The following is a 12,282-nucleotide window of genomic DNA, read 5'->3' as shown; positions in this document are numbered from 1 at the left end:
CTATACCCACGCAGCTACCCTCCAACCCATCAACTATTAGGGTACAGACCTACCGCGCCCCCGCCCACTCCATACCCTTGCTTTAACCCATACAGTAGCACACGCCAGGCTCCCCAAATCACCCCTAGATCCAGTCTCCTCGAGGGCCCATGTCAAACCCCAGTAGAAAAAACCCTTATTCCAACCCCTGTAACACTCTCAGGACACCCCGGTCACACACACACTCACCTCAAAATCAAACCCCCTACCCCTTTTCAGGTCCCCAAGTGCAGAATCTTAAAAAAATACTCATTCCAGCAACTCCAGCTCCCCTGACCCTCAACTGGGATCACCCCTCTGACCTCTCCAATTTCCAACCACTCCACCCCAACTAGCCCCATTGGCCCCTGGATTTATCCCACTAAAAAACCTTCACCCCAAGAGTGAGCGCCCTTCTCTCTTCCAGTGCAGCATGTCACTACCCGCACTACTAGCACCCTCCTTGCTAAAGCCACCCTCGCACCAATAGTGCCAGCCCACATCCTCATAAATCCTAGCATGTCTGTTACAGTAGAATACAGGGATTTCGTGCGCATTTGCTGAACATCTTCTTGGTGGTACTTTTCAAATGGTAAACGTTTCGGCTATTCAGATTTTTTTTCCATTGGTCTTCATCAGGACCACATATATAAATACAATGCCTAGAAACACTTGTGTACAGGCGCGTTATGAATGCCACATCATATCATATCATAGAAGTCTAATGGTGCCTGAGCTAATTAGGGTAATGAAGTCATAATGTATCCCTATTGTAAGGGTAAGAGAAAACATGCAACTCCCATAGGGTCCTAGTTTGAGTGAAAAGGTGCAATTATTCAAAATATAATCTCCATATGTGACGGGTGGTGTAATTGAATTGAATAACTGTTTAAAGCTTGAACATTTTAGAGGTTTCAAGAAGTGAAAAGGACATGTGGGCAAAATCAATCATGAGTACAAATCAATATGAGTACTTTGAAGTGGTATAGATGAGGTGCAAACACAAGCACTCAACCAGACTTCTGCCGAAACAAGTTTGCGGCACATGCCTGCGCTTATACTTGGAGAAGGTACCTTGAATTATTGTGACTTTCCAATTAGACAATGATTCAATGTCAAGCTTAGATGACTGAAGGTCTAGGGAGAGATATAATAGAGGTCATGAGGGAGAGACTAGGGACTTCGATCTCAGTTCAGCCCTCATAAACCTCACCCATTGATTGCTTCTGGTCCAAGACTTTCTCTAGTATAAAATATTCAATAGGTGACCCAAGAGGGGGTTTATCCCTGGGAGCCACGTCCATTTGGCCTCTGGGGCTTGAGGTGCATCAAGGTTTTCATAAATGAGAGCCAACTCTCTGGAATGAGCAGGCAAAGGACATGTACAGTCGGATCACTTAAGATCCTCCTTCATTGCTTACCAGAGCCCCACAGAATATTTCTGAGGCTTCAATGGAAGGTGGAGTTACAGTGCAGCTTAGGATCTTAGACAACAAATTTACAGTCTAGACCCTTAAATTCTAAATAAATGAATGTCTTGGCCTATGAAAGAAATAGTTCATGTTTATTTGTACCCCATTGCCTTGTCTTTAAATGAACATTTTAAACAATTGTCTACCCTGCTCACTTTAAGCCCTGCTTCTCTGTTTTAACGCTATTTTCAAAATTGACCATTTGATTTGCGCCACACCAATAAGTTTGTGAACTTTGCTCTTTACCTGAAGGCTGGACACGTCAATGCCATGCCTCTCCTCCATCTCCCGCATCTGACGCTCCAAGGACTCGTTGGTACCTCTTAGGCTCTCGATTTCGATGGTGCGAGCCTGCAGCTGGCGCCGGTACTCGTTGACCTCCTCTCGGCTGGCACGGATGGCCTCAGTGCTGCGTGACGCCTGCTCGCTCAGGTTCACATACTTGGACTTGTACCACTCCTCGGCCGACTGCAGGTTTTTGGCGGCCAGCGACTCGTACTGGCAGCGGATGTCTTTGAGTGCGGAGGTCAGGTCGGGCTTGGCCACCTCCATCTCCACGGACACCTGTGCAGCCTGCAGCGCGGCCAGGAGCTCGGCCACCTCCTCTTCATGCGCCCGCCCCAGGAATGAGATCTCATCCAGGAGGGACTCTACCTTCTTCTCCAGGTCCAGCCGGGCCAGTGTGGCATCATCCACGTCCTTACGGTGGGCCCTCAGCGCTTGCTCGGTCTCCTCGCGCACGCGCACCTCCTCATCATGCTTCTCTCTCAGCCTCTGTAGCTCATCCTCCATATTGTCACGCTCCAGTATGGCGTGTGCCTTTTCAGAGGCTAGCTCCTCCAGCTGGGTACGCAGCTCCTTCAGCTCCTGTTGGTAGAGAAGTCCCAGTCGTGAGGGCTCAGCCTGCCGCTGGCGCAGTGCCCCCAACTCGGCCTCCAGCAGCCGGTTCTGCTGCTCCAAGGTATGCACCTTCTCGATGAACATAGCAAAGCGGTCATTTAGACCCTGAAGCTGCTCCTTCTCATTTGTGCGGATGATCTTGAACTCGTTGTTGGATGTTGAGGCCTGAGATAGGTCCACGGTGTCGGTGCCACCGGAGCTCCGGCTAGAAGGGCGCCGGTACGAGCCCATCGAGGAGACATTGCTGCGTGGCTGTGAGGTCCTGAAGCCCCCGGAGATGTTGGTCGTTGTCCTGGCGGTGCTGCCCCCGTAGCGGGAAGCTGAGATACGGGTGGAATCCCCAAAGACCTTCCTGTAGGAGGAGGAGAGGTAGTGGTCGCTGCTGAAACTCATCCTGGAGGCTGAAGTGAAGTCTGCAGCCTGCAACTGCCTTTTATACAGGACGAGTTGATCAATAGATCAATAAACGGAGATAGCTGGTGGTGCTTCGGTGTCCCTCAGGTGCAGCTCTACGCAGGCTCAATGCTCCAGCTGCAGCAAGCGTATCACACCTCAGGTCTCTGCAGTTGCAAACCACCAGACCTGCTGTGTCGTTCCACGCCCTGATGTACCCTAGTCCCTGCAGCTATAACCCAAGGATTTCCCCTTTCTGTCCACGACTCTACTGCAGCCAGAACCCAAGCTCTGCCTAGTCTTTGCACAACTCTTTTGCAGCCAGAACCCCAAGCCGTGCCCTCTCGTTCAACGTCTCTACTGAAGCCAGATCTCTGCAGCCAGAACCCAAGCTCTGCCTAGTCTTTCCTCGCCTCTTTTGCAGCCAGAACCGCAAGCCGTGCCCTTTCGTTCAACGTCTCTACTGAAGCCAGATCTCTGCAGCCAGAACCCAAGCTCTGCCTCGTCTTTTGTCTCCTCTCTTGCAGCCGGATCCCAAAGCAACGCCCTGTCTTTTCGCACCTCTATAGCAGCCAAAACCTGAGCTATGGCTCACCTTCCGCCACCTGATACAGTCACTGTCCTCACCTGAGCAGTCCCAGTTCCCCCTCTGCCCAGTCTACCCACAGTCACTGCCCCAACGTCTGCCAAGTCTATCCGCCCCAGATGCAGCCGCAGCTCCCAGCTCTGCCCAGCCTATCCGCACCTTGCAGTCTGCCTCCGCAGCTCTCCCGCTCGCCCTCCGCCTGCAGTCACTTTCCGTGCGGCTGTGGGGGGTCTGTGGGAGGGGCCGCACATTTTGCCGCAGTGCTGATGTCAGAGAGCCTCCCAATTCCAGACCCTTTTTCACCCCAGACACGCGTGCCAGGATGGGAAGCTTCTGCATCTTCGCGCGTCCGGGGGGGGGGGGGGGGCAGATGCGCGCCCTCTTCTCAGCCGCAGGCTGCCCAGGCTGCGCCTTATGCATCGCCAGGTGCCCTCCTCATTGCTGGCACATTATCCCACGGTGGGATAATGATTCCCACCCAATAAAGACAACTTCAAATTGCACCGCGGGGATGGGAGAGGGTTGGGTGAATTCTGCCCCGCACCTGAAAGCAGCCGCACCACGCGAGCACACTCCGCCAACTGTTTGACTAGGACACACTCCAGCCTCTGTCACTTCATAGCAAAAGGCGGCGCTCTGAAACCTATTCCCACTTTCCACGCCAAGATTCAAATGAACATCTCTCGAGGCGCAACCCACCCGCAAGATAATGAAAAGGCAATGTTTCCTCAAGTTTGTAGGACCACGTTTCAGCGCCGGTCTATATGTGCTATAAATGGCATGTCTTTTTTTTATAGCGCCTACTTGTGGTTAACCTATTTCCGAGCGCTACGAGTTTTTCGATTTAGGGAACCGACGGACACGGAGATGGGTTGTCCATGTTTCCGTGTGTTATTCTGATCATATCAGCACATCGTCGACCTTGCCCTTTCGGGTATTTATAATGCTTCCCCGCCAGGGTGGTCGCAGCGCGTGCATCTGTGGTGATCATTCGATGCGGCGATGTTTCCAGGTTTGTTTAAGCAGACCGGTTGGTTTCATGTTATTTGGGGAGACACACACGCCGGGCGGGTGTGGCTGCGGCTGCCTGCACCCGTCGTTTCGTTTGGGTGGAAGCAGCGGGGCCTGCACGCCGACCGCCGCCCCCCCCCCGCCCGCATGATGAGGGGAGCACACTTTGTGCATGCACACTACTGAACACGCGTGTTTGGCAGTGAGTGCTGGACCTCTGGAAGTGCGGCGTTACGCTGCGCAGGTGAACGCTATTACTCATTGTGTATTCTTTGTTGCGGTGCCTCTTAGATTCATTTATTATTTAGCTGGTGTTCTGTTTATTGTGAAGGCAGGGACGTTTCAGATGTAGTCTGTGTCTGTTTTTTCTTATTTGTCTACTTCTTGTCGACGTGTGCACTTTTAGATGCCGTGTAAGGCTTGTGACACACCGCTTGTATTTGGCGACGGGCCGCTGCGCGTGGCACGGCCTAGAATTCCTTTGTCTGGGGTCAGGATGCAGGTCTGTACTGGCCCTTAGTGCCCGCCGCAGGCCCAGCTATTGTCGGGGGTCGCTGAAGCCGACACGAGGGCGCTTCCCGGTGAAACGTGTGTCGTGAAGCGACCCAAGGGGGTATCCTATATAGGACAAGTGGGGAGATAAAAAGTGGAAGAAACAGACGGGCACGAGGAGAGGGGTGGGAAAAAGAGGAGGGAGATCAGGAGTGGGGAGCTAGCTAGACAGGGAAATAAAGAGGCATCGAATTTCCCGATTTCTCATGATAAATGCACATGTCTTTCGTAGCAGAGCTCCCGCCTCAACGCGTTGGCAATTGAGCTGCAGTGGTGGCCGGGAGCGGGGGCTAAAGAGAGCGGGTGTGAGGGCACCATATATGGGGGGAAGGGGGATTGCCTTTGTTCGATGTGCAGCGAGCATCCACGTCGGCCTGGGCCGCCTCGACCACCTCAGTTGTAGAGGCTTGTCAGAATCGACAGTGTTGACGCGTCTCAGTGTAACGCACACTGCACCTGGACTCTAAGGGTCTGTAAAATTCCCTCTCATTTTATGACTCTGCAGCGCTGCTCCGACGCTTGACTCGCCTCAGAAAGAATCCTAAATGACACAGCCAGGAGCGTCCGCCATTTCCCTGTGTCGCTGCCGCTGTAGCTCGCAGTATCTCCTCACGCGCAACACCACAGGCCGTCCTGCTTTTGCAGCAAATGCCAGTGGCGGCTGATGAATTTTTTAATTGGTGGGGCGTAAATATGTGCCGCAAATAGGCAAAAGAGACCGAGCATCCAAGTGGGGTTCAGGACACATTCCCTTCACATTTGAATAATGGGTTAAAATGGTGCATTATACAGAACACTTTCTGTGAAATTATTGGATAATAATCAGGCAGTTTGCCATCAGTTTTGCAGGGTAACATATGAAAAAATCCAATAGATGCAGGCCGCCAATAGTGCACAGGAGTATTTCCCAACACTTTCCCCACAATATATCCCAGAATAAAAACGTTTTCACGCTTGCCGTGCCCATACATTTCCATGCTGGCTGCACCTATACATGCCAGTATTCCCATATAAGAACATACTCATGTCTGCTTTGCGCATAATGCCAGTAATTATAGCATACAAACATATTTCCATGCTGGCTTTACCAATATATGCGATGCCAGTATCCCCACGTAAGAACATACTCCGGTTGGCTTTGCTATTAAAAATGCCATGCTGCAATAAGAACGCATGTCAAAACTGGCTGCAGCAATGAAGACCTGTCTAGAAAAAAATGGCAAGTCACAGTAACAAATGGCTACACTGGTTGCACCAAAATGCCATTCTAGCCACGTAATCACACTTATCATGTTTTTTTAAATCATAGATGCCCAGTAAAAACATGTCATGGCACAGTAAAAATGGCTGGAACAAAATGGCAGTCTAGCCATGTAATAACACTTATGCCTAATTTATCATAGCTGCTCAGAGAAAATGTCATGCTATAGTAATACAAATGGCTAGACTGGCTGCACCAAAATGACAGTCTAGCCACGTACTACCATTTATCATGCTTACTTTATCATATATACCCAGTAAAAAAAATTCTGCACACCATTCACCCCTTCCTGCCTCACCCATCAAAATCAGTGCCCCAGCCCAACAAATACAAGCACACACGTGCGCTCACGCGCACACACACACACACACACACACACACACACACACACACACACACACACACAATCAGCTCATTCCCACACAGCATTCACTCGCTCATTCACACAAGTATCCAATCATGCCGATTCATCACACAAGTAGCCATGCAACCATAAAGCCCTTGAATGCAAAAATTAACTTGCATAGATTTCCCATTCATACACTCAGGCTATCAGCAGCATTCATTCACTCTCATATTCACCAGCATTCACTTGTTTTGCATATTACCTAGTCATACACTCACACTCACATATTCATCAGCGTTCATTACCTCCACGTCCATCTTCCTCGTCCTGCCAGCACTTACTTATAAGGTGGGTGATGTCACGTAAGCACTGTGACAAGAAAGAGTAGGACTATGAGCAATAAAGATTACTGGTAAGTAACCCATGCATTCACTCGCATATTCTCCATTCATACACTCACACAATCAGCAGCATTCACTAACTCACACATTCAGCATCATCTGCATTAATTCATGTGCACATTCAAAAGCATTACACCCTCACACAAATACGCACTGCACAATGAGATGCATTGTGCATATGTGTGAGTGAGGGTGTATTCATCAGACAAGCAGCAAAGCCCCCCTACAGCCCCTTAAATGTGCACATTCAAACATTCACTCTGAGTAAAAACAAAAAATGCATTTGCATGCATTTCCCATTCATTTACTCACGTAATCATCAACATTCATTCATTTGCATACATTCCCCTTTCATACACCGACGCAATCAGCAGCATTCATTCACTCATTCACTCGCACATTCAACAATCACCTACATTAATTCAGGCACACATTCAAGCACTGGACCCTCACTCACATACACAATCACTCAGATACATGCACACATGTGTGGGGATGGGCATTTAATCATCTTAACCCAAGACAGGCCCACCACTTAAGAAGGAGTACACAGTTGTAAATGAAGCAAGCCTATTGAACAAAGCACTGGGGAGTGGTTAAATGGTGTTGAAGGGCCTAACTAACCCCAGTCTCAACAATACAACATCAGTTGGCATCTTATATACTTTTTGCAACAATGTAAACACTCATAGATACTTTATTACCATCCACACCCCAAATATGATTGGACAACACCGATTCATAGAAATCCCATCTTTTCCCAATCTTACCATTTTCATTGGCCAGTCTTATCTTGATTATCATCTTCAGATCTATATTCAAAACACGCCTCTTCTTGGGATTCACCAGTAGTAGGCCATGACGTCAGTACATAGTTAAACATTAGTATTGAAAACATAATTCATTGCTAGCAATAACTGGCCTAAGGCCTTTAACTTTAAGTAGAATTTCACATGGTCCGCTTACATATTTTAGCAAATAAAGGAAGGTCTCCAGAAACAGGATCTTCTTTGAACTACTGATTGCGATCTCAATTCCCCAGACTCCTGGGGCCTCTAAAAGACCTACTAATTTATTCGGCCACTTACAGCCTATGAACCTGTAAATATACTTAACCACTGGATACCCTGGCCTCGGGCCTCATGTTTATTACCACCAAACAAATGACTGACTCCCTCTAACGATTTGAATACAAAGAGTGAGATAACATCTGTTCCCTTGCGGGACTGTAAACCTTGTCTTCTTACTAGGTAACTCATTCTTCTTTCCATCAAGAATGGCCCTACTACTTAAAATTCATGTGAAGCAGCTAACCAGGGAGCAAAGCACCCCATCGTGTGGATTGTGTTTGTGTTGCATTTGCAGTTTTAATATTGTATCCTTCTACGTGTGTGACGATCTAATATGTATAAATGATAAACTGTAACATAAAAAGTAACATATCCCATCCATAATTAACTGCACTCGATACATATGGATTTGCAACATTGCCCCAATTCGCTGCCATCCCCCGTCATCAATATGGTGTGCGCAACATGAATCCCTCGTAATAATGGGGACCCTCCCTGACCACCCAACACACGCATACATATACACTTTAAATAATAAATTAAAGCCGTGCATGGCTCATTGCCCATGTGTAGCTTTGTTGCTGAACACATGGGGAAACCTTGTCTTCCATCAACACAGGCCAACCCGGGAGCGCTCTCTCAGCTGCACGCAATAGCTGAGGTAGCACTAAGGTTTTCACTGGGCTCTGGTTTCTGCTCTTCTGTAATGGGGCAGGTTGACGTTCCATCGTCGATTATGGAGGAGCGCTCCTGCAAATGGTGCTTTGCAATTCTGGACTTTTTGGTGTGCGCTTCCAGTTGGAAAATGAAAACACCATGTCCTAGCATGCAAATCACAGTTGATGTGTTGAGTCTCACCTATGTTTAGGACGCTCAGCAGCTATTTCGTTGTCACCACATTTGCAATCTACATGTACCTGCACTGCATTATGTACTCGTCTCAGGGACCCTCATTTATATTTTCCACCTTTTAATCTAAAAACAGCAGTGCAACCCAAAAAAGTCTAGCATCCAGCTCAGCCATTACACAAAATGATCAGAGGTGGACTGGGAAACAAAAGGGGTCTTGGAAATGTTTTTCAAGGTGTCACATATTACACTGGGTGAGATGCGCTCAACGGGTAAGTCCCGACACGATTCACAAGCTACACCTCACTCTCACCTAATGAGAGAAACTTGCCTGAATTTGCCGGTGGTCTTGTGCAAATGGGTTGTGGCCTGGCAGATTGGGCTGGATATCCCCTTTTGAGGTGGGAATAAGCCTGATTTGCATATGTTTTTTTCACTCTATGCAATGGCCTAGCAGTCTAAATATTGCTCATTTCTTCCAGGCCCTCTGCTATTGTAACCATCCCAGGGGCTGGTTGCCCATAACATTAATGGATGCGGTGAAAGCACCCCCAGGTATCTATTGAATGAGGTAGGCTAGGGACCTCATCTTTGCCTCAAGATCCTCTGATTATCACCCTACAACCGCCTCCTCGAGTCAATAGCTACATGTCCATATACTCTCTGCCAGTCATAAATGCATACATAACTGAGAACACACCAAGAATCCACCCAGCTCCATAAACGCCATTTCCAGCTGCTTGATGAGAAAGTGATTGCAAATGTAGATACCAAGGGTAGAGGCTAGCATTTTAATGACAGAATTTGCAAATGTAATCTGAGAATCACAAATCCTTATCATGCTAATTGATTGATAATGATTGTGGCTATTACATGTTAGCACGTGCATGCAATCACTTGAGCCAATTAAGTCAGCTAATAATAGGCTTCTCTTACTTGCTGCTGAATGTTAGGCTGTCTTGGAAAACAAATGCCCTGCTGGGTAAATTGTTAATAGCTCTTCTCGCCTTGTGAATATATTGACTATATTTGTGGGGACCCTAGACAACGACAGGCGTAAACATACCAAACGTGTTCCATAATGTGTCCATATCCCCCCTCAGAGCTCTTACCACACCTTCTGGAAAAACAGGAATTGTGGGGTAATAAGTTTAGTCAAAGCCAGCAATGAGAGGGTTACGAAACCTGCTTGGCCTGTGCACTGAAAGAACAGGGCACCGTATAATTAGTGTTTTCTCCCCAGTGACAAGAAGACCTACTGTTGTCTCAGGAGGATAGCTCAGGGGCAACGTGCTCACCTTGGAAACAAGACGACACGGAGCATCACAGGTTCGATCCCCGGGTCCCTGTTTTGAAACCTCTGGGTATTAAGCGCATTAAATAACCAATCGTATCATATAACCTGTCTTGCTGTTTTCTAAAAGCTACTGGGTGGTGCTGAGGTCATATTGGGAGGGAGCTAAAGGGTACAAGTTCCGTTAATTCTCAGGGAAATCTGTCATCATTCCCTTACTTTATGTATTTGACCTGGAGTACAACCAGTTCTCCACCTGGGGATGGGGACCGGAACCTAGGCCATGCCAATAACAATCCAGCGTCACATCTCATTGCGCTATCTCACAGGTGCAAGGTTGGCTTTCTTTATTTCAATAGACTGCATGGGGCATTAAGCCCATTCCCAAGCAGTCAGAAAGCCCAGCTCAGCAGTGATCTGCAAATTGCTGAGGCCCATGGGAGGGGGGTGTCAGTGGCTATAGTCCTGGGCATGTCCCTTAAGAGGTGCCAATGGTGGGTGATTTGAAAGGGAGGCTGCATAGAACTGCATGCTGTGGGGGACAATGACACACACACTAATGGTGGTCATGTAAATGCTTATTCTATCACAGTGTTTTCAGCAGTCTTGCTAGAACTGTTGTGAAACACAGCATTGTGGGGTGGAGTGGAGTGGAGTGGAGGAAAGGAAGGACCCAGCTAGGTGCTTTAAAATTGGTGGTGGGGTGAGGGTGGGAGTGACAGTGAGTATGGAGGAGGGGAGGGGAAGGAGCAGAAAGCAGGGCGGGGCAGGGTAGAGGGAACATCGTTCCACTACTTTTTTGTTTACACTTGGACCACTGGGTGGTAGGTAAGTGACGATATGGGTGCGATCACGTGGAATTGTGGTGAGAGTAAAGCGCAAGTTCTGAAGACCAGAGTGGGTCCCAGAGCTGCTTGGGAGACGATGCTCTGGGGCGCTCCCGTCCTACGTACCTCTTATCTACATCTCCTGGAACTAAGAAGATAGCAATCATAATGCCTTACTTCCTCTGTGCACCAGTGCCTGCAGTGCTTCCCATTGGCCCACAGGCCAATGCATACCGCCCACGTCCTAAAGACGCTGCTGTGTTCTGCCAGTAAGGAGAGTTCTTTGGAGATGTCACAGACTGATGCACCGTTCCGTGTCTCTTTTCCACTCCTTTGCATCATACTACTCAAAGTAATATACTGAAGCCAGATGCTTTGCAGCTTGACCTGCCGATTGCATGTGTTCACCACGACTGTTCCTGCCTTGTTTCTAATCCCAGGGTAGTCTTTCCAATTCTCCTTCAGAAGTTCCTGCTCAGATGCCTCGGTCCTGGTCTCCCGAGGTGCACTAGAATTCTATATCTTGTGTATTCTGATCCGCTTCTATTTGCATGAAGACAGGGTCGTTCAGTGCTTGATTTCATGGCGGAGTTCTCTTTATTCCCCATGTTTCTCTTACATCGTCTGCCGCTCTTCCTGCACGTTTTATAACACACGTTTTATAACAAGGCACACTCCAGCCAGGGACTCCTTCCACTGACAAGGAATGTGGCGCACAATAAAACGCTTTTTATCTTTAATCGACTTGGGGTTCTTTATTTGAGTAGGCCCCCAAACCGTCTCGCGGCCACCTTAACAAACACCCTTTGTCGTAATGGTCCACCAACCAGGCCGGTGTGTAACAATATAATATTTATTAATATTATGGTCAAATGAAAAATCAAGCAAAATCAAACAGTTGGGCAGCAGCCACCAAAGTTGTGGCAATACAAATGCAAAAATCCCTACAACACAGTTAAGTCAAACTCCTAACAAAATATACAGACACCTTTAATAGCAAGCAAAAGAGAAATCGTTTTTAAAAGCAACAGATAGCATTCGGGTTAAGCAGTCCCCCTGCAACACTCATCCCCAAACATCTGCTAACTAAATTATTTGTGGATGGAAGGCAGTGGCAAGGAGTCAATATGAAGAAGGAAAAATCAGATTTAGCTTTCAACCCACCACCCCAAGGGGAGGCCAGAACAGAAAATGAAAATCAGATTTATGAGCAAAACGGCATAATCGGATTTCACTTGTTAGTTGGGCAGCAGTTTGCAACCGTGTTGGGATAGCTAGGGAGGAAATTTGTGTTGCTGCACT

The 12,282-nt window shown here is 48.0% G+C and overlaps 1 protein-coding gene across 1 annotated transcript in view; it reads right to left on the bottom strand.

Annotated features, from left to right (window-relative positions):
* Nucleotides 1–3,671, bottom strand: part of INA (internexin neuronal intermediate filament protein alpha) — a 99,867-nt gene extending 96,196 nt beyond the window's left edge. The window contains exon 1 of the mRNA XM_069611697.1: nucleotides 1,737–3,671. Within this exon, the coding sequence (XP_069467798.1) occupies nucleotides 1,737–2,783 (1,047 nt within the window). The 5' untranslated portion in view covers nucleotides 2,784–3,671. The remainder of the gene's footprint in view (nucleotides 1–1,736) is intronic.
* Between the last annotated feature and the right edge of the window lie 8,611 nt (nucleotides 3,672–12,282).

The sequence above is a fragment of the Ambystoma mexicanum genome, chromosome 8 (genome assembly GCF_040938575.1).
Source record: "Ambystoma mexicanum isolate Mex_15411 chromosome 8, UKY_AmexF1_1, whole genome shotgun sequence".
In the NCBI taxonomy this organism is placed as follows: domain Eukaryota; kingdom Metazoa; phylum Chordata; class Amphibia; order Caudata; family Ambystomatidae; genus Ambystoma; species Ambystoma mexicanum.
This window is presented reverse-complemented; position numbering and strand designations above follow the sequence as displayed.